Source organism: Trichechus manatus, unplaced genomic scaffold (genome assembly GCF_000243295.1).
Source record: "Trichechus manatus latirostris isolate Lorelei unplaced genomic scaffold, TriManLat1.0 scaffold00025, whole genome shotgun sequence".
NCBI lineage: Eukaryota > Metazoa > Chordata > Mammalia > Sirenia > Trichechidae > Trichechus > Trichechus manatus.
This window is the reverse complement of record NW_004443961.1, coordinates 20,538,517-20,561,832: the sequence shown is the minus strand read 5'-3', so window position 1 is coordinate 20,561,832 and position 23,316 is coordinate 20,538,517. Positions and strand designations below refer to the sequence as shown.

Genomic DNA, 23,316 nt, shown 5'->3' with positions numbered 1-23,316 from the left:
ACATACTTTGGACATGTTATCAGGAGGAATCAGTCCCTGGAGAAGGACATCATGCTTGGTAAAGTAGAGGGTCAGTGAAAAAGAGGAGGACCCTCAATGAAATGGATTGACACAATGGCTGCAACAGTGGGTTCAAGCATAACAAGGATGTTGAGGATGGGGCAGGACCAGGCAATGTTTCATTCTGTTGTACATAGGGTTGCTGTGAGTCGGAACCGACTTGACGGCAACTAACAACAACAACTTATCTATTAAAACCACTTAAATATAAAAACACAGCTTTGTTAAAAATAAAAGATGGAAAAAATTATACCACGGACACTACTTACTAGAAAGCAGGAGTGACTCTATAAATATCAGACAATGTAGACTACAGAACAAAAATTTTACTAGGTCTAAAGAGGGAAATATAATTCTGATAAAAAGATTAATTTATCATAAAGGTACAACAGTCCTAAAGTGATATGTACCCATAACACAGAATCAAAATATATGGAGCAAACACTAACAGGACTGAAAGGGTAAATACACAAATCCACAATTGCAGCTGAAGATAACTATACTCCTTTTTCAGTAAATAATTGAATGAGTAAATTCAAAGTCAGTAATGATACAAAATAAATGAAAAGCAATATAAACCAGGTTAACTGAAATGACGTTTCTTGAACACTCCATCCAACAACAACAGAATACACATTTTTTTTCCAGATTTATTTGTGACACTCAACAGCATAGATAATATGCTGGGTCATAAACAAATTTCTATACTATTTAAAGGACTGAAATGATAGAGTATGTTATTTGACCTCAGTGAAAAAGATTAGAAGTTAATAGCAGAATGATGCCTAAAAAATCCCCAAATATTTTGAAATTAAACAACACACGTCTAAATAACCCACGTGTCAAAGATGAAATCTCAAGAAAGGTAAGAAAGTATTTTTAACTAAATGAAACGCAACATGCAAAAACTGGTGAGAAGTAATTGAAGCATGATTAATGTAATTGATGGCTTTAAATCTTATGCTAAGAAGTCCAAAATCAATGGTCTGCCCTTCCACTGTAAGAAGCTACAGATAGAAGAAAAAAAATTAAACACAAGGGAAATAGAAGTAAGTAATAAAGAGAATAGTGAAAATCAAGGAAATAGATAATCAAATTATAAAGAAATCAAAAGCTTCATTACAAGGGAAAAAAAAAAAACTCAGTAAAAGGTACAGAACTCTAATGAGATTGATCTAGGAAAAAAGAGAGAGGAAACAACTTACCATAGTTTGTCACCAATCCTCTTTTATTCATCCTTCAACCTATCCTAGTCTGCTTTTTACGACATCAGTTCTGCCAAACCAGATCTTAATAAAGTTACCAATGACATCTGTTTCCAGATCCACTGGGACAGTCCAGTCCTAACCTTCCCTAAATGCATTACTCCATTTTTAAACACTTTTTTTTTTTTTTTTTGACACTCTCTTAATTCTTTCCTAATTGTCCTTCTAACTGCACTGTTCCCTTTTCAGGCTCCGCTTCCCTTCCCTAACCTTAAAGGTGAAGGTCCTCAGGATTTAACTTTAGGTCATCCTCTCATTCTACACTCCAGTCGTAAGTAACCAAACCCAATTTCAAATACAGAACAAAGAATCACAAACTGTATCTCCAAGATGTAATATTGTTGGAGATTCCGGGTCACATATGCATCCACCAGTGGGTGTCTGCCTTTAGAAGTTTCACAGGCAAATTAGAGTGAACATCTGTTTTCCCCCCTTGTTCAAGCTTCTGGTGAGAGAATCTCTTACCCTCTATGTCTCATTGTAACATGAAACATAACTAAAATTCATTAACCATGATTACCATTTCTATGTCTGTTTCTCTGGAAAACTGGTAGCTCCAAGAGATTAGGAATTGTGTTTGCTTTATTCACCTCTATGTACTAGAAAGGTCACATAATCTGCCATAAAGTTACACAGTTTTTAAATATAACTTGACTAGAATGAATGACCCTTCCTAGTCTGTCTTAGTCTGGAAACTCACTGAAACCTTTCTATCATGGGTGACCCTGCTGGTATTTGAATACCGGTGGCATAGCTACCAGCATCACAGCAACACACAAGCCTCCACAGTACGAGAAACCGACAAACACGTGGGGGACTGATAGACATGAGGACAGACGTGGAGGACTCAACACCCGTGGAAGCAGCAGTCAAGAAATCAAAAGATGCATTGCATTGGACAGATATGCTGCAAAAGACCTCTTTAAAGTGTTCAAAAGCAATGATGTCATCTTGAAGACTAAGGTGCGCCTGCCCCAAGTCATGGTGTTTTCAATTACCTCATATGCATGTGAAAGTTGGACGATGAATAAGGAAGACCGAAGAAGAATTGACACCTTTCAATCGTGGTGTTGGCGAAGAATATTGAATATACCATGGACTACCAAAAGAACAGACAAATCTGTCTTGGAAGAAGTACAACCAGAATGCTTCTTAGAAGCAAGGATGGCGAGACTATGTCTCACATATTTTGGACATGTTATCAGAAGGGATCAGTCCCTGGAGGACATCATGTTTGGTAAAGTAGAGGGTGATCGAAAAAGAGGAAGACCCTCAACAAGATGGATTGACACAGTGGCTGCAACAATGGGCTCATGCGTAACAACGATTGTGAGGATGGGGCAGGACCGGGCAATGTTTCATTCTGTTGTACATAAGTTTGCTCTGAGTTGGAACCAACTCGACAGCCCCTAGCAACAACAAGAACAGAATGAGTGAATGAGTAAATTTATCATCTACATATTGGGTTGCAAGTTCAGGCTATTTCTCTTTCTAAGAATAAACCAAACAAAAAATTCTTCTGTGGAAAAATTTAATCAAACAAGAAAATAATTTGACAAAAGGTAAAGGTGAACATATTTTGTCATATTTTAAAATATTATAAAGGTGAACCTGATATATGAACAATACTATTTTAAATACCCCACATAGTATAACCTAGATAAAGAAGATGGATGAATGAGTATATGAATACATGTATAACATCAGCATAGTCATTTCTTAAGGACTGATGCCCCTAGAGATAATCATTTTAACAATAGAAACTTTTGAAGAACTTAACTCCATCCATTCCATCACTAAACAACAAATATGAGTCTTTAGAATAACTGAACCTGTGGGAGTGTGAATTAGTATATTAGCCAGTGAGAATCATTTCAGTAAATTTCCAGGTTCACTTTCTTACTTTTTAATCTTTCTGCTTGCAAATGTGTTGATAAAGAGAATGACTTCATGATTTCCACTCTGACAACTTCCCAGGCACAGTCACTCCATTTCTTGTTTCAGATCAAGATCATTCCCTGGAAGCACCTCTTCACCATACCTGAGTATGGTACTTGCTTCCCAGAGATACCACTTCAGGTCCCATTTTCTATGCTAAACAGATCTCCAGGTGTTCCAGCTACTGGTGAATTTTAGTGCCAAGTTTGCCCAGAAGGGTCATATTCTAAGCAGGAGAGGAGCCATTTTGTGGGTTGAAGAGGTTGAGATCTGCTGGAGTTTCTTGTGGAGATGACCCAGGGCTTCTGGAACAGACCACTATCCACTGTGTCCCAGTGGAATCTGAAGTAATTTCTGTATTTCAGGTGGACAAAGGGGAAATTTTTCCTTTTCAGCCAAGAAGCATCAAGGTCCTTCTGTTAATCAGCCCATGGATTTGAGCCAGGTCACAACAACCCAGAGATCAGATGCTGCCACATCTAACTCCCACTAGGGCCAACCTGAGGGGAAGGAGGGAGGCAATCTTTTGTTAAAGTAAAACCTCTGTAGACAGTGTTCTCCTTCTTGCTAAGAACAATTTTTACCTCTGAATTGGGACTCCGTTTTTGCCCTCTTTGTTTCGCATGGCAGCCAAATTGCCTCAGCTGTCTGGATTTGTCCTCTTGAGAAATGATTTATTAGACCTATTTGACAGGTACCGCTTTAGGATAAAAGGCTATCTACTGTTTACTATTTTGCCATTAGCAAAATGTTCATAGTAATTACTCAAGGTATAATTATTAATGAATAGCATTCTCAGGTTTTCTCTTATGAAGGAAGACATTTAAGTATGGCCAGTGGGCTGGGCTTCACCAGGGCCTTGTATCTAAGAACCTAACAGGCATTTTTCACTCTTTCAACTCTTTCTTACAGGAGTCACTGAAGACTCTTCAGGTAGTTGCCAGAATCCCTGGATGGTATCCTAATTTTTTTAATTGGACATGGGTGTGTCAGTTCTAACAGCCTAAACGTTTTTATCCTTTCCCAGCTCCACCTTACCTCTCAAGTTAGCCAGCACATCTTTAGATTACCCTCAGGCTCAATGTACACACGGCCACATATCTTGAAATGAAAGTAAAGAAGGAAAGTGACTCTCAATAACTCCCTCTTTAATGGACTGCCATGAGTCAGTTCATCAAAACTTTGAACTTGTAGCACACCTTTATTGGAGGGTGATTGCTTTTGTCCCCAGACATTCAACTGCACAAGCCACAGCATGTTTTTGTAAATAATATAGCTTGTCAGTGGTGACCCCTCTCTTCTTTTGATCAGGGGCTTACGTATCAAATAACCATAGTCACTAGATGATGTGAGAAAAAGGTTATGATGAATGTGTGTGGGCAGACAGTGAGGGAGTGGGGAAATTATCCACTGTTGTTTTTTTGTTTGTTTTGTTTTTCATTTTAACCTTAAATAGGAAAAAGACTTTCATTTTGGCAAATGTTGATTTCTGTGATGAGTTCAATGCATTAAACTGTGGAACACTTATTATGCTCAAAGTTCCTGAGCTCGCCCCAGGAGATTCCCTGATGACTTACTTGTCATCAGAAACTTTTGTTGAGGTAATTAATCACCTTCCATAGACGATTCAGTCAGTGCATTTCTATTGAGCCTCTTGGTTCATTCTTCTCTGTCTCACAGCGAATGTGTAGGGCAGTGAGGCCCAGCGTATGATGCTGGAGAAAATGAGCCTTCCTCTCTTCACTGGTTTGAGATTCTTTAAAATTTTATACATTTTCATTTATTTAATATTTTTCTAGACAAGGTTTGTCTTGCTGCATCTGAATTATTTTCTGTTTCATCTTCAGATTAGTACCAAAATAGGGAAGTAAAAATGGAAATGTAAAAGACTGTACCATTATTTTTCATGGTTTTCAATACATCATTTTTCCCTTTCTCCATTTAACTTTCTTTGAAAACCATCATTGCATTTGGAGGCATTGAGGCAAAAGGAAAGCAAATGAAAATCTGAGTATGATGAAAGTAAAAAAAGGAAAGTGACTCCCCAGGTGAAAAAAAAAAAAATGACACTGGGAGAGTTTCTCCTCTCTTGTTCTCTCTTCCACCTACTCCAACATGGTTTCTGCATATTAATTCTACAAAACAGCTCTCACTAAGCTCTCCATGCTTCCATTTTCCACATAGCAGACAGTGGCAATCTACTGAGCAGCTTACTGACATTCAAGGTAGTATTAATTAAAACAATGAGACATCTTCATTGCAAGCAATTAAATGTATCTGATTTAAAATAAATAAAACTATTAAAATGACTTGCCAATGTATCAATTTTATGAATCTAGCCAGAGAAAAATCTATTTCAAAAAAGGGGAAACTATGCAGAGTAAATATAATCCATATTCTTTTCCATGTTCCATCCTAATTCTATCATCCACTTCAGAAAGCAAACCACTCAAAATTTTTTTCTGTACGTATTGTCACTAACTTCTCTCCTTCACCCTTCCACTTATTCCATTATGGTTTCTTATTAGTACTTCTACCAATCCAGCTCTCACTAAGATCCTCAATGCCATCTGTATTTAGGGTATAGTAGACAGTTTCAATTCACATCTTCCATGAATGCAATGATTCTTCTTCTAAGCAGTTTTATTTCTTTCAGTATGCTCTTATCACCATTCTCTCTTGTTGTCCTGCTAATGTGTGGCCATTTCACCTGTTTCCTTTGTGGCTCTTCACTTCCTTTTAAAGGTTTCAGATCCTCGGAATCAAGTTAAGTCCTTCTTTCATTGTAGACTCTCGTATCATGTAACCACTACCATTCACGGTCTTTCTGTGAACAGATCTGAACCTCCAGCCAGGGCATTGTTTGTAAATTGTAGACTCATAGCCAATTGCCAGTGGACAATGACTAGATACCTACTAGCCCACTTGTGGGGGATATAGACTACTTTCATTTGCTTTGTTTGTGTGTGTCACTTCAGCTTCTGCTGAGAAAATTCTTTTTTTTTTTTTCTTAGTCTCATTAGAGCATTTAACCGAAATGATATTAGTTAAGCATGATTATTGTTTTTAGGTTTCTTTCCCTACTAAAATCAAAGATACAAGGGAGCAGGAACTATGTTGTATTCACCTCTAAATCCTGAGGGCAACATATAATCTGGACAGAGAAAGTCCATTTTTACTTATAACTTGTATATAATAACGATGGCTAAGTGAATTATACCATCCATCCTTAAATTGAACTACATGATCAGGCTTGGTGTTTCCTTTTTGAAGAATAACAAATACAAGTTTTCTATACTAAAAATTTAATGAACAAAGCAAAATAATGAATTAAAATGTAAAGGAGAACATAATTTTTACGCACAAGCAACAGGTATACATGATATGATGTGAACAAAACATAATTTAAATATATAAATAGTTAAATAAATATTTAAATACATAAATAAATAGATACATCAGCATGATCATCTATAAGGAACTCCTGCCATGTAGTAGAACACAATTTGCTTAATACTCCTGAAAACACATTTTGACAAGTTTGATTCAATTCCTGTCCTGATTATGGCTGAACTTGTAGAAGTATGATAGAGTGTATTAGTCTTTAAGAATCTTTTTTTTATGGGACCAGGTCACCTTCCTGACTTCTTAACCTTTCTTGCTAGTTTGTTGATGCAGAGAAGGATCTCATGATTTCTGCTCTGACAATCTCCCAGGCACAAAGGCTGTATTTCTTCTCTGTCAGATAGTCAGTGATTCTTTGGAAGTATTTCCTCACAGCCAGCATGGAGTCCTCATTTATCAGGGAGAGTGGAGTTTGTTTTACCATCTCCTGCATCAAACAAACTTCCATGTCATTCAGCTGCTGATAAAGCCCAGCATACAATTTGTCCAGGAGGTTCTTATCCCAAGCAGCAGATGAGGCCTGTGTGTTGAAGAGGTTGAAGATCTGCTGGATCATCTCATGGTGGACAGAGATGGCTTGAGCCTTCTGGAACTTGTTACCATCAAGCTCCTCCTGGGGAAATCCAAAGTCATTTCTGTCCTTCAGGCAGGAGAAAGGGGAGGTTCTCTTCATTTGTCCCAGAAGCATCAAGGTTCTCCTGTTAGCCAGGCTATGGCTCTGAGGCAGGTCACAGCCCAGAGAGCAGATGGAGTTGCAGCTGAGCACCACCAGGGCCATCAGTAAAGGGAAAGAGAAGGCCATTGGGGATCTTGCAGATGCTGCTGTCCTGGTTGATGCTGGTGAGTCTGTGAGCCTTGGCCTCCAGGTTCTCTGCAGACCTTCCTCTGGGCATGTGTTTTAAATAGAGAATGCACTAGTTTCCATTTTCGCTAGGAACCCCCCCACCACCACCCCGCTTACTTTCTACTTGTGTTTTTGCTTTCCTTTATGCAGTCTCTACATGGGTTTTTAGTGCAGTGTTTCTCAACCACTTTTTCTCATTATTGAACCCCATGGCAGCCTGTTCAGATATTTTTTTTTCCTAATTGAACCCCCTCCCAGTAAAATTTTAATGCCACAGATATACTGTATTTTTGTTTATATATTGTATGTATATCTGTGTTTTATACAAAAGATGAGAAAGTGTAGACTTTACCCTTTTTATTGAATGCATGGTTAATAATGGAAGGGAGAAACATATATGGAAAAGAAATGTGTGTGAGTGTGTGGGTGTTTGTACACATCCATATGCACATATATGCTTCCTCATTCTTTGTATTGACAGAAAGCAGTCAGCTGCTAACAGAAAGACTAGTGGTTCCAACCTGCCCAGTGGCTCTGCAGGGGAAAGACCTGAAGATCTGCTCTTGTTAAGATTGCAGCCTATAAAACCCTATGGGGCAGTTCTACTCTGTCATATGCAATTAGTATGAGTCAAAAATCATCTCAACAGCACCCAACAACAACGACAACAGGAGTAACAACAGACAAGTAGCAACAACCACTATTTGTTGTTATCTTAGTTTCGAAGATATCTTCATTTCTTAGTTTCAAAATCCTATCTCCACTAACACAGGTAAATATCTTTCTGGTATTCTCTGCTTTTAGCCAGGACCCATCTGACATCAGTGATGATATCCTTCATTTCACATTCTCTTCTGAATCTGGCTTGAATTTCTGGCAGTGCCCTGTCACTGTATGCTGCAGCCACTTTTGAATGATCTTCAGCAAAATTTTACTTGAATGTGATATTGATGATATTCTTCAATAATTTCCCCATTTGGTTGGATCACCTTTCTTTGGAATAGACATAAATATGGATCTCTTACAGTTGGTTGGCCAGGTAACTGTCTTCCAGATTTCTTGGCATAGATGAGTGGGCACTTCCAGTTCTGCAGTTGTTTGTTGAAACATATCAATTGGTATTCCATCAATTCCTGGAGCCGTGTTTTTAGCCAACGCCTTTGGTGCAGCTTTGACCTTTTCCTTCAGTACCGTTGGTTCCTGATCATATGCTACCTCCTGAAATGGTTGAATGTCAACCAGTTCTTTTTGCTATAGTGACTCTGTATTCCTTACATCTTCTTTTGATGCTTCCTGCATCATTTAATATTTTCCCTGTAGAAACTCGAGGCTAGAATTTTTTCTTCAGTTCTTTCAGCTTGAGAAATGCTGAGCGTGTTTGTCCCTTTTGGTTTTCTAACTCCAGATCTTTGCATATGTCATTATAATACTTCACTTTATCTTTTGAAGCTGCCCTTTGAAATCTTCTATTCAGCTCTTCTTTATTTCTTCCATTTACTCTAGCTACTCCATATTCAGGAACAAGTTTCAGAGCCTCTTCTGACATCCATTTTGTTCTTTTCTTTCTTTCCTGCCTTTTTAATGACCTCTTGCTTTCCTCATGTATGATATCCTTGGTGTCATTCCACAACTCATCTGGTCTGTGGATATTTAGTATTCAGCACGTCAAATCTATTCTTGAGATGGTGTCTAAATTCAGGTGGGATATACTCAAGTTTGAACTATTGCTCTTGTGGACTTGTTTTAATTTTCTTTAGCTTCAACTTTAATTTGCATATGAGCCATTGATGGTCTGTTCCACAGTTGGCCTCTGGCCTTGTTCAGACTGATGATACTGAGCTTTTCCATCGTCTCTTTCAACAGATGTAGACGATTTGATTCCTCTGTATTCCATCTGGCGAGGTCCAAATGTATAGGCGCCATTTATGTTGTTGACAAAAGGTATTTGCAGTGAAGAAGTTGGTCTTGCAAAATTCTATCATACGATCTCCAGCATCATTTCTATCACTAAGACCTTACTTTCCAACTACCAATCCTTCTTTGTTTCCAACTTTCGCTTCCAAATCACCAGTAATTATCAATGCATACTGATTGAATGTTCAGTCAATTTAAGACTGCAGAATTTAGCGAAAATCTTCAATTTCTTCATCTTCAGCTTGTGTGGTTGGTGCATAAATTTGGATAATAATCATATTAACTGGTCTTCCTTGTAGGCGTATGGATATTATCCTATCACTGACAGAGTTGTACTTCAGGATAGATCTTGAAATGTTCTTTTTGACGATGAATTCAAAACCACTCCTCTTCAAATTGTCGTTCCTGGCATAGTAGACCATATGATTATCTGATTCAAAATGGCCAATACCAGTCCATTTCAGCTCACTAATGCTAGGATATTGATGCTTCTGTGTTCCATTTCATTTTTGATGATTTCCAATTTTCCTAGATTCATACATTCCATGTTCTGATTATTAATGGATTTTTGCAGCTGTTTCTTCTCATTTTTGTCATGCCACATTGACAGATGAAGGTCCCAAAAGCTTGACTCCATCCACATCATTAAGGTCAACTCTACTTTGAGGAGGCAGCTCTTACCCTGTTGTCTTTCAAGTGGCTTCCAGCCTGAGGGGCTCATCTTCTGGCACTAAATTAGACAATGTTCTGCTGCTATTCATAAGATTTTCACTGGCTAATTCTTTTCAGAAGCAGACCAGCAGATCCTTCTTCCTAGTCTGTCTTAGTCTGAAAGTTCAGTTGAAATCTGTCTGCCATGGGTGGCCCTGCTGGTATTTCAATACTGGTGGCATAGCTGCCAGCATCACAGCAACACTCAAGCCTCCACAGTACTGCAAACTGACAAACTTGTGTTTTATGGACTGTGCAAAGGCATTCGACTGTGTGGATCATAACAAATTATGGATAACATTGCTTAGAATGGGAATTCCAGAAGAATTGATTGTGCTTATGAGGAACCTGTACATAGACCGAGAGGCAGTTGTTCAAACAGAACAAGGGGAAACCATTTCAGCTGACTAATGCCTAGGATATCAATGTTTCTGCATTCCATTTCATTTTTGACAATTTCCAATTTTCCTAGATTCATGCTTTGAACATTCCACGTTCTGATTATTAATGAATGTTTGCAGCTGTTTCTTCTTATTTTGAATCGTGCCACAACAACAAATGAAGGTCCCGAAAGCTTGACTCTATCCACGTCATTAAGGTTGACTCCACTCTGAGGAAGCAGCTCTTCCTCAGTCGTATTTTGAGTGCTTTCCAACCTGAGGAGTTCATCTTCAGGCACTATATCAGACAGTGTTCCACTGCTGTTCATAAGGTATTCATGTTCTTTTCTAAAGAAAAGTGATCCAACAGAATGCAGAAATTATTGAACAATATCATTAATGTCACACGCAAGTAAAATTTTGCTGAAGATCATTCAAAAGCAGCTACAGCAGTACATCAGCAGGGAACTTCCAGACATTCCAGCCGGATTCAGAAGAGAACGTGGAACCAGGGATATTATTGCTGATGTCAGACGGATTCTGGCTGACAGCAGAGAATACCTGAAAGATGTTTACCTGTGTTTTATAGACTCTGCGAAGGCATTTGACTGTGTGGATCATAAAAAATTATGGATAACATTGTGAAGAATGGGAATTCCAGAATACTTCATTGTACTCATGAGGAACCTGTACATAAATCAAGAGGTAGTCGTTCAAACAGAAAAATGGGATTCTGTGTGGTTTAAAGTCAGAAAAGGTGTGTGTCAGGATAGTAATCTTTCACCATACCTATTCAATCTCTATGCTGAGCAAATAATCCAAGAAGCTGGACTATATGAAGGAGAACAGGGCATCAAGGATTACAGGAAGACTCATTGATAACCTGTGTTATGCAGATGACACAGCCTTGCTTGCTGAATGTCAAGAGGACCAGAAGCACATACTGATGAAGATTGGAGACCACAGCCTTCAGTATGGGTTACAACTCAGCAGAAAGGAAACAAAAGCCTCACATCTGGACCAATAAGCAACATCATGATAAACGGAGAAAAGATTGAAGTCGTCAATGATTTTAATTTACTTGGATCCATAATCAATACCCATGGAAGCAGCAGGCAAGAAATCAAAGGACACACAGCATTGGGCAAATCTGCTGTAAAAGACCTTTTTAAAATGTTCAAAAGCAAAGATGTCACCTTAAAGACTAAGTTGTGCCTGACCCAAGCCATGGTGTTTTTAATCACCTCATATGCATGCAAAAGCTGGACAATGAATAAGGAAGAACGTAGAACTGATGATTTTGAATTATGGTGTTGGTGAAGAATTTTGAATATACCATGGACTGCCAAAAGAATGAACAAATCTGTCTTGGAAGTACAGCCAGAATTCACCTTAGAAGCAAGGATGGTGAGACTCCGCCTCACATACTTTGGACATGTTATCAGGCGGCATCAGTCCCCGGAGAAAGACATCATGCTTGGTAAAGTAGAGGGTCAGCAAAAAAGAGGAAGATGCTCAATGAGATGGCTTGACACAGTGGCTACAACAATGGGCTCAAGCATAACAAAGATTGTGAGGATGGCGCAGAATGGGGCAGTCTTTCGTTCTGTTGTTTCCAGGGTCGCTACGAGTCGGAACCAACTCGACTGTGCTTAACAACAACAGTGTACACTTATGCAATTTTGGCAAGAATATCAGTGGTGATGCAGTGTTCTCATTGATTTCTACTAATTGCAAATAATGTTAATTTGAACTATTAGTGATGGCGTGGTATGATGAAATGCTTTTTATGATCTTTCCAGCCATGGTCTCGTAACTCCCACCAAATGACTTAGTGGGACTATGCAAATGAGGTGCTTGTGGCCCACCAAGGGGATTGGATAGTTTCCTAATAATGCTGTAGTCTTTGATCTTCATCAGTAAGTGCTTCAAGACTTCTTCACTTTCAGCAAGCAAAGTTGTGTCATCAGCATATCCACAGGTTATTAATGAGTCTTCCTCCAATCCTGATGCCCTGTTCTTCTTCATAGTTTATCTTCTTGGATTATTTACTCAGCATACAGATTGAATAAGGATGATGAAAGGATACAACCCTGACCCACACCTTTCCTGATTTAAACCATGCAGTATCCCCTTGTTCTGTTCCAACGACTGCCTCTTGATCTATGTACAGTATCCTCATGAATTGAGACTAATTATGAGGAATTGTTGCTATATCCCAAATTGAGGAACATTCTACAAAATAACTGCTGTATATCCTTCAAAATAGTCAAGATAATTAAAGTTAGGGAAAGTCTGTGGAACTATTTTCAATTGAAGAAAATAGACATGCCAACAAGTTATACTGCATGTTCGTGGATTCAGTCCTTTTAAAATTAAGAACATTGTTGAGGCAGTTGGCACAAGGAGGTAACTGAGTGATGGATAAATGGTTTGGGTTGGATACAGACAACCTGGTATTCCAATCTTGACTCTGCCTTTTACTTGCTATGTATTTTTGGGAACGTCATTGTTAGTTGTCATGGAGTCAGTTCCAACTCATAGCAACCCCACGTGTGCTCCATAGAGTTTTCAAGGCTGTGACCTTTCTGAAAAAAGATCGACAGACCTATCTTTTGAGTCGCCTCTGGGTAGGTTTGGACCACTACCCATTCAGTTAGTAGTCTAGCACTTAACTGTTTGTGCCAGTTGTTTGTGGGCAAAAAGAAAACAAATAGTAAGTCTAAATGTCATGAAAGTGAAAGAAGGGAAGTGACCTTTTAGCTGAAAAAATGGCAAAGTGTAAGTTAGCAAAATTTAGTATTGCAAAATTGAGGACTAAGGGCTAGGGTCAATGGGAAGAATGAAAGCCAATATTAAAGTGAGAAAAGGCCACGAAATGGTTGCTTCTGCCAGCGTCTCAAATGGGCCAGTGGACAGCCTTCAGCTTTGCAAGACTAACTGCCTGGTTTATCTTTCATTTAACTCACATGTGATTATCTCTGGTTAGAGAAAGGAGGAGTCAGATAATGCCTGAATGCCCTTGCCTGAGCATTCTACCTTGTTAATAAATTCACTCAGGCAATGAGTAGATTGGTTTGAGAAAACTAGAAATAAAAAAAAGAATTGGGTGATCCCAAGAGATTCCATTCTTAATCTGGATATTAGTAAAAACTATATTTAAAAAATGATAACATGAAATTTTATTGTATGCTAAGTATGGACCAGCCTTCGTTCTAAGATTTTTACAAATATTAACACAATCCTTTCAACAACCTTATGTGGATTACCCTCATTTATTAAATTGTTTGGAGAGAAATTAATCTGGAGAAATGAACTAGTCAGAATGTAACAAAGTTCTAAGGTCAAAACCATAGGGAGAGTTGAACTAATGGCTTGTCTAGAAGGGCCCGTTAAAGGAAGTGAAGGATAGAAATGGACATGGAGTTTATGAATGAAAGAGAGACCATGGCATTAAATCAGTAGCACAGGGAGGGTGAGATGACAAGGATTCTGAATTCCAAGTCAAATACCAAAGGCTTACTGTCTCTTATTTTATTTTATAAGGGACAGGAGGTGTGGTATAAATGGATTAAGCAATGCAGATTCCTGTGTAAGTCTATTTACTTTTAACTTGAGTTTTTTGTAAATAAGCAAAATAATAAACAAAAAGCATATAACAATTTCCACTCTGAAGATTGCCCTGGCATATGGGCTCTGACTTTTCTCCTTCAGGGCCTCTCTGATTCCATGGGTGACCATCTTCAAGGCCAATCTGTTGTCATTACCAAGGACAACAACTCCTTTTCTTATCTTTAGTCCAAACTGGACTTCCTGTTGTCTACTGACTAATAGATGTTGTTTACTTGCTTGTGGGCCTTAATTCTCAGGAAAGGTTCCAAACGCTAACCTTAAATGTACCCGCTCAGTGCAGTATGCACCTAATGGATAGAAAAGAAAGAGAATTGATCCACAAATTTCCCCTTTTCAATTAACTAAATTAAATCAATGAATTTTCACTATGGTCTTTACTGCCATTAGAAAATGTGATATTCCAATACGTGCAATACTAACATCTGTCCTGCTGAGAAGACTCTGCCCCAGATGTTGCTAAGTGTACTCAACTACCGTCCTGTGACCCTTTTCTTCAAGTGTTGTTTCATTTTGTTTTGTTTTTAGAAGGAGACTGCAATATGACCTGAATTCAATCATTTCCTTGGATTGTATTGGCTCCATGAATAATTTCCCTGGGCTGTGATGACCTGCTGGATTCTAGGAAGGATAGTAAAATGTGCTGCTGGCACTGGAGTAACTCTTGTCCCTTCCCATGCTCTATGGGCTACTGTGGTATCAGTGGCATGGGTGCGGGGGCACTGATAATGTCCATGTCTCCATGGGAGAACTCTGTGCTCTCAGCCTTCTCCTCCTCTGAATCCGAATGATCTGAAGCAACAGTTGATTCAGTGCTACCCGGTCTACTGTTCCACCTCTTGACCTGCCATGTTCCAGTCAACACTTTAAACATCTCAGTTCTCCATCCAAGTTCTCAAACTGCTACTGATGCTTTCAACTTTCTTCAAGTTTCATGATGGGTGCTTTGGTTTTTGAGCAAATGAGAGCCCAGTGCCTGCCGCGTCTCCTGCTTGTGGAATTCTAATGTGGAACCCCTAGGTGATGCACAGGTGAGCTCCCGTATTCTTCACCAGCTCATTAGATGTAGACGTGTGGACAGTGCAGATGATACAGCTCCATATAGTTACTATGTTTCTGTGCCCATCTGGTCATCCATGGGGTCTTGCTTGCTTCAGCACAGGGCTTGGTGGGTAGGGAGGGTTGAGATGTGGCCACCTTCAGACTTTTGCTCTCTGTGTCCCAAGACTCAGCTTCTTCCAACTGACACTGCACAAAGCCATTCTAAGGGAACTGCAGCAGTGACCATGGCCTTCTTGGGCCCCTTATCTGGTTGAGCAGCTTGGTAACTAACATTAAGCACCACCAAGGGACCTGTGCAGGGCTGGTGTGTGGTGAGCACCTTGCGGCTGACAGCATCCCTACCCCGCACTTATTCCCTGGTACTTTCAAACATATAACAAATGCATAACTTAAGGATATAACCAAAATATGGTTATAGAGATTAGTAGGACATGATGACAGTACCGCACCGAATGATACAACTATGGGTCCCCAAACATAAGATAAGAAACAACAATGAAAAAGTTAAATTTCTTAAAAAAAAAAAAAAAAAAAAGGCAGCATCCAGAAGAAGTTGTAATACTTGAAAAGTATTAAGCAATCACAGAGAGAAAGAGCCAGGTGAATTAAAAAATGTTCATGTCTTTGCCCTACTCCTACACTGGTTCTCCCCACAGTGGTGGAGGAAGAAGGAAAAGCAAGGAGTAAACATAGTTTAAAACATAATTTTGAGTCTCCCAACCATCACCACCGCCATCCCCGTTACGCAGAGAAGCAATATAAGATTGGGTAGCCTGAGGCAAAGTTTTGAGAGATCCCTCGTATCCCTCCTAAACTGAAGGCCTTCCTGTGCTGCCTGAGCAATTCACACACACGCACACATACACACACACTTCCTGGTTAAAATTTTCAGTTATCATATTGCCCAGATTACCTTAATACCTCCCAAATTCTGCCCAAGTAGATACCTCCACATGCTGTCTGTCAGTTGGCAATCACTGTGTTCTCTGAAATCCCTTTACCCCTATCTGAGCTCTGTCTTACTACTGTGTCAGCGTGGAAAAGATGCAAGGTCATTATTCAAACTGACAGTGAAAAATTTCTCCTGATTATAAAGTCTAGCCACACAATCTCATAGTAGAAATAAATTTGTAAAACTGGCAACTTAAGAAAGAGTTCATGTACCATCAAATAGGAAACATTTCCTCTGATTTCCCCTGCAGTTCCACACACCCACACTGGCAGTCTCTACCACCTCCTAGTGTCCCACAGTGTGTAGAGGGTGTGATTAATCAGAAAGCTGTTCAGCAGAGAAGACTGGAAGCAAGGAACACGTTTTAACTTTTACTGTCTCCACATAGCTGCCCATTGCCCAAAGAGGACATGACATGCCTAAAGCTGGGAATATTTTCCTTCTCGAAGACACAAAATCTGAGAAGCTGGACTATATGAAGAAGAAATGGGCATCAGGATTGGAGGAAGACTCATTAACAGTCTATAATATGCAGATGACACAAGCTTGCTTGCTGAAAGTAAAGAGGACTTGAAGAATTAATGGTGAAGATCAAAGACCACAGCCTTTGGTATGGATTATACCTCAACATAAAGAAAACAAAAATCCTCACAACTGGACCAATAAGCAACATCATGATAAAAGGAGAAAAGATTGAAGTTGTCAAGGATTCATTTTACTTGGATCCACAATCAACACCCATGGAAGCAGCAGTCAGGAAATCAAAAGACCCATTGCATTGGGTAAATCTGCAGCAAAAGACCTCTTTAAAGTGTTCAAAAGCAAAGATGTCACCTTGAAGACTAAGATGCGCCTGACCCAAGCCATGGTAATTTCAATCGCATCATATGCATGCAAAAGCTGGACAATGAATAAGGAAGACCAAAGAATTGACGCCTTTGAATTGTGGTGTTGGCGAACAATACCGAATATACCATGGACTGCCAAAAGAACGAACAAATCTGTCTTGGAAGAAGTACAACCAGAATGCTGCTTAGAAGGAAGGATGGTGAGACTATGTCTTACATACTTTGGACATGATTTCAGGAGCGATCAGTCCCTGGAGAAGAACATCATGCTTGGTAAAGTACAGGGTCAGCAAAAAAGAGGAAGACCCTCAATGAGATGGATTGACACAGTGGCTGCAACAATGAGCTCAAGCATAACAATGATTGTGAGCATGGCGCAGGACCGGGCAGTGTTTCCTTCTGTTGTGCATAGGGTTGCTATGAGTCGGAACCAACTTGATGGTACCTAACAAAAACAACAAGACACAAAAAAGGTGAAGAAATTAGTTTATCCCAGCATTGGGATCTATTCTTTCCACAAAGGGCCTCTTGTTTTAGCTCTGGAAAAAAAAAAAAAAAAAATCCCCTGGTAGGGGACAGAATTCTGCCTACACTTGCACTGCATAGACTTGGTCACTGCCTTAGGCCCTCTTGGCCAGTAACTGGCTCTCCTCTGTAAATGTTTTAAAAGTCCACAGGGTAAAATGAATACAGATAGTCCCCAACTTACGATGGGGTTCCCTTCCCAGGTCTCCTTTGTAAGTTGGTTCTGACCTAAGTCCAAAATCTCTTTTATTTTTTTAGTTTTCATTAATATTGCATTTTATTATCAGTATCTTTATAAATCTGACCTTTATTTGTCATTGGTGGTTGGAAACATTACGTATAAACTTCCAGATATATACTAATACAGACATTGAAAAATCACAAATCATGAAAATTTACTCCAACGATGAAGAAGAGTTGGACAATGTTGGCATTATGTCAGTTGCGGTAATAACTCTATGTGGACTGTTCTGTATTATCTGGATTATCCGTGGGAATAGGGGGAGCGTTTCTACTCAGAAAATTAGTGAGAGTTGTTTGTTTTCTTCATATTTTTTGTGGTAACATCTCATTGCTTCCCAAATCTGCCTAAGGACTTTAGCAAAGCAATCAGCATTTGGTTCCATGTTTTCAAGCAACTTAAGCCCCTCATTTGGTTTAGAAAAAATTTCAGCTAATCATTTCACTGTAAAATTTTTTGACAACTTCTCTCCTTCCTCTTCCTCATTATTTCTTTCTTCTTCAGCATTTCTTTCCTCTTCAAAATCCACTAAGTTCTAATCTGTCAATATATGGCAGTGTTTTGAACAGCAAATCATAACATCGAACATCTGCGAGTGAACATCTGAGAATGATAACATCAGCAAATTACGAACTGCAACACTGTATGTAGGACATACTACTAACAATAACGTAAAAAAAAAAGGTCGTAAGTGCAGTTCATCATAACTCTAATACGTCGTAATTAGGGGACTACCGTTCTGCTTTCTACTTCCTTTTAACAATTACTGTTACATCAGGGGAAGGAGCCCTGATGGCACAGTGGTTAAGAGCTTCACTGCTAACCTATAGATCAGTGGTTCAAATTCACCAGCCCCTCTATAGGAGAAAGATGTAATTGTCTGCTTCCATAAGATTACAGCTTTGGAAACCCTGTGGGACAGTTCCCTATAGGGTTATTATGAGTCCATATCAACTCCATGGAATGAGCTTATATCAGGAAGTCCTGGGTGATGCAAAGATTTAAGAACCGGGCTACTAACTGAAAAGTACCTACCCAGAGAAGGCTTGGAAGAAAGGCCTGATGATCTGCTTCTGAAAATCACAGCCTTGAAAACTCTACTCTGCAACACAAGGGAGCCCTACTCTGCAACACATGGGAGACCTACTCTGCACCACTTTAGGTAGCCATGGGTTGAAATCCACTGGATGGCAACTGGTAACTGTTACATCATTGTAACAGGGACAGTCCCTCATTTCCAACTTTTGCTTTTGATTGGTGGCTTTATACATAGAAGGGAAAATTGAAAACCAGAAACCACAAAGGAAAGGAAGCAGCTGTATGAATACACAGTACAGGTTGATGAGGAGTGAAGGAGGAGAGCACCCTAGGGATTTCTGCATCGCAGAGGAAGGAAACTATTGTGATATGAGAGTGAAAGAATGGGATTCAGAAAGCAGGGAAAGGCGGGGGAGTGTGTCAGGTATCAGAATCAGCAAATAAATAATGCGTACCTAATGTATAATATAAGAAGCCCTAGTGGTACAGTGGTTAAAGCGCTCAGCTGCTGACCAAAATGTTGGCAGTTCAAACCCACCAGCCATCTGCTGGTGTAAAGATCTGCTCCTGTGAAGATTACAGCCTAGGAAACCCTGTGGGGTAATTCTACTCTATCTTACAGGGTCGCTATGAATCGGAATTGACTCAGTGGGGCACAACAACAGCAACAATGTACAATATATTACATTTAAGAAAAACTGGATCTCAGAGAGGTTAAATAACTGGGATCACATATATGTCCTAACAAAATCTAGATTCAGTGAGGAAATTTATATTGCATGCATACAAAATTTCTTAAGTTTGATAGTTTTGAACTCTAAAAAGTTTTAATGCATATTTTGTTCCAAAAATTACAATATCTAGCTCCCTTGACTGTCTTTTATTAGTAGGTACTATAGTCATTTATGCTGGTTTTCACTAAATTTTGCTCTTTAGATACTGGGGGAGTGAAATTTTCTGACCCACTTTAATTTTTCCATCTTATGACAAAAGTGTCCCAGACTATTACATTCATTGTATTTTGATTATCTGTGCATCCCTAGACCTTTATTATTTTCCTGTGCCCCCATTTACAAATATATAACAAAGAATCACAAACTAATGTCTCCAAGATGTAACATTATTGGAGATTCCAGGTCACATGTGCATTCACCAATGAGATGTCTGCCTTTACAAGATTCACAGGCAACTTAGAGTGAACATCTGTTTTCCCCCTTGTTCAGGCTTCTGGTGAGAGAATTTGTTATCCTCTATGTCTCATTGTAACCTGAAACAGAACTAAAATTCAGTAACCATGATTACTGCTTCTATGTCTCTTTCTCTGGAAAATTGAAAGCTCCAAGAGGTTAGGAATTGTGTTCGCTTTATTCACCTCAATATTCTAGAACAATCACATAATCTCCCATAGAGATACGCAGTTTTTAAGTATAACTTGACTACTATGAATAAGTGAGTGACTATATCATCCATTCTTCATATTGAGTTTAAAAATTCAGGTTGTTTTTTAAAGAATAAACAAAACAAAGTCTTCTATGAAAGAATTTAATAAATCAAACAAACAATTTGACAAAATGTACAGGTGAACATATTTTGTCATATTTTATTATATTATAAAGGTGAACATGATATTATATGAAACAAAACTATTTTAAATACTCAACATTATATAACCTAGGTAAAGTAGATGACTAAATGAATATATGATTACATAATGTTTTATGCAGGGTTCTCTAGAGAAGATTTATGTATATATATAAATACATCTCTAAAGAAGATACATTTCTGTATACATAGAGAGAGAGAGAGAGGGAGAGATTTACCACAAGGAAATGGCTCATGAAGTTGTAGAGGCTGGGAAGTCCCAAGTCTGTGGGTCAGACATCAGGCTGGAGGCTTCCCCTGACTCACTGGTTGCAGGGGCCAACAAACCCACAATCGGCAGGTCAGACAGTAGGCTATTGGCTCACGGGGCTGCAGAAACTGGCGAATCACAAAATCCGCAGGTTAGATGGCAGGCAGCTGGTTCACAGGGCTGCAGAAGCTGGCAAATCCCAGAGCTGGCAGATCAGACGACAGGCTCAAGTTCCAAGATCCAGATATCAGATGATGACAAGCCGGATGCAGGATCCAGAGCAAGAGTGAGCTTTGCCAGAGTGTCCATATATATACTGAATATAGGTCACACCCTCAAGGAAAGGTCCCTTACATCAGATACTGGAGTAAGGGCTTGTGACTTGAGTAAAAGCTTGACTTGAATAAGGATGTGTCTTGAGTAAGGGCGTGACTTGGTAAGGATGTGACTTGAGTCATGCCCTTTAGTAAGGGTGTGACTCAAGATATACCCCACATTTATCCTGCCTCATTAACATATAGAGGCTTAGGATTTATAACACATAAAATGGAGGGTAGGTGCACGATACTGTAAAATGAAGGACAATTACTTTAGATCACAAAACGGAGGACAATCACACAATACTGGGAATCATAGCCTAGCCAAGCTGACACATAACATTAACCATTACACATACATGACATCAGCATAGCCATCTCTTAAAAACTGATGCCCCTAGAGATAATCACATTAACAACAGGAACTTTTAAAGAATTTAACTCTATCCATGACTAAAGCAGAAACAAGAGTATTTAGAATGACTGAACATTCAGGAGTGTGAATTAGTGTGTTGGTCAATGAGAATCATTTCAGTAACTTTCCAGGTCCCCATTCTTACCTCTTAATCCTTCTGGTGAGTTTGTTGATGAAGAGAAGGATCTCCTATTCCCACTCTTGACGACTTCCCATGCACAGTCACTTCATTGTTTCTCTTTCAGTTAGAGATAGATTCCATAGAAGCCGTCTACACCTCCAGAGTATGGACGGCCCTTGCTTCCCAGAGATGTCTCTTCAGGTTCTATTTTCTATACTAAACAGATCTCCAGGTCTTCCAGCTACTGGTGAATTTTAGTGCCAAGTTTACCCAGAAGATTCATATTCCAAGCAGGAGAGGAACGGTTTTGTGGGTTGAAGGTTGAAGATTTGCTGAAGCTTTTCGTGGAGGACAGATATGACCCAGGCCTGAAAACTGGCTGCCATCCAACATGTTCCGGGGGCGTCTGAAGTCATTTCTGTATTTCATGTGGAGAAAAGGAAGGTTTTTCCTTTTTAGCCCAGAAGCATCAAGGTCCTTCTGTTAATCAGTCCATGATTCTGAGGCAGGTGACAACCCAGAGATCAGATGCTGCTGCAAGTAACCACCACTAGGGCCAACCGGTGTGAGCGTATGTGATGGTTGGGGGGTCGGGGTGGGTTCATGGGGAGGAACAATTGGGGATCTTGGAGATGTTGGTGTCCTGGATGAGGTGTGTTTCTTTGTGAGCCTTTTCTCCCAGGTCCTCTGATGACCTTTCTAGGCATGTCTCTATTTAAATAGAGAACATAATTAGTTTTCATATCATATAGAATGTATACATTCATTGCTTTTTTTTTTTGCTTTATATATTCTCAAAATGAACTTAGGAGACATCAACAATTTAAATTTTTCTTTCCTTTTTTTTTCAATTTCAGTTTAATTTGCCCAAAGAAACTTCATATGTTTCAATACAAATGGATGCAAATCTATCAAGTGAGCAAAATCATTTGTTAAAGTAAAACCTATGTTAATAGTGTTCTTCTTCTTGCTAAAAACAATTTTTACCTCTGATCTGGGGCGCCATTTTTGCCCTCTTTGTTTTGCGTGGCAGCCAAATTGCCTCAGCCCTCTAGATTTGTCCTCTTGAGAAACAATTTATCAGACTTGTTTGACAGTTACCTCCTTAGGACAAAAGGCTATATGCTGTTCACTGTTTTACCATTAGCAAAAGATTCATAGTCGTTACTCAAGATATAATTATTCATGAATAACATTCTCAGATTTTCGCTTATCACGGAAGACATTCAAGAATGACCAATGGGCTGGACTTGACCAGGACCTTGTGTCCAGGAACGTAACAGGCATTTTTCACTCTTTCAATCCTTCCTTGCAGGAGTCACTAAAGACTCTTCAGGTAGCTGTGTTTACTACCTGAAATCCCTGAGCGATGTTCTAATTTTTTAAATTAGACATGGGTGTGACCGCTCTAATTCTAAGACGCACAACATTTTTATCCTTTCCCCAGCCCCACTTCACCTCTCAAGTTAGCTAACACGTCTTTAGATTACCCTCTAGCTCAATGTGCACACAGCCACATATCTTTAACTGGAAGTCAAAGAAGGAAAGTGACTCTCAGAAACTCTTCAACAGATCGGCATGAGTCAGCTCATCACAACTTTGAACTTGAAGCACACCTTTATTGGAGGGTGATTGCTTTTGTCCCCAATCAACCGCACAAGCCCCCAGCATGTTTTTGTGAATAACATAGTTTGTCAATTGTGATCCCTTCTTCTTTTGATCAAAGTTTCATCTATCGACTATTTCCATAGCCTCCAGATGACCTGAGATTAAAAGTTATGCTGAATATGAGTAGGCA

The 23,316-nt window shown here is 39.2% G+C and overlaps 1 protein-coding gene across 1 annotated transcript; it reads right to left on the bottom strand.

The window, feature by feature from the left end:
• Positions 1–6,924: 6,924 nt before the first annotated feature.
• Positions 6,925–7,470, bottom strand: LOC101345099 (interferon alpha-5-like). The gene has a single exon (XM_012554714.1). The coding sequence runs from the start codon at positions 7,468–7,470 to the stop codon at positions 6,925–6,927; it is 546 nt and encodes a 181-aa protein (XP_012410168.1).
• Positions 7,471–23,316: the final 15,846 nt, after the last annotated feature.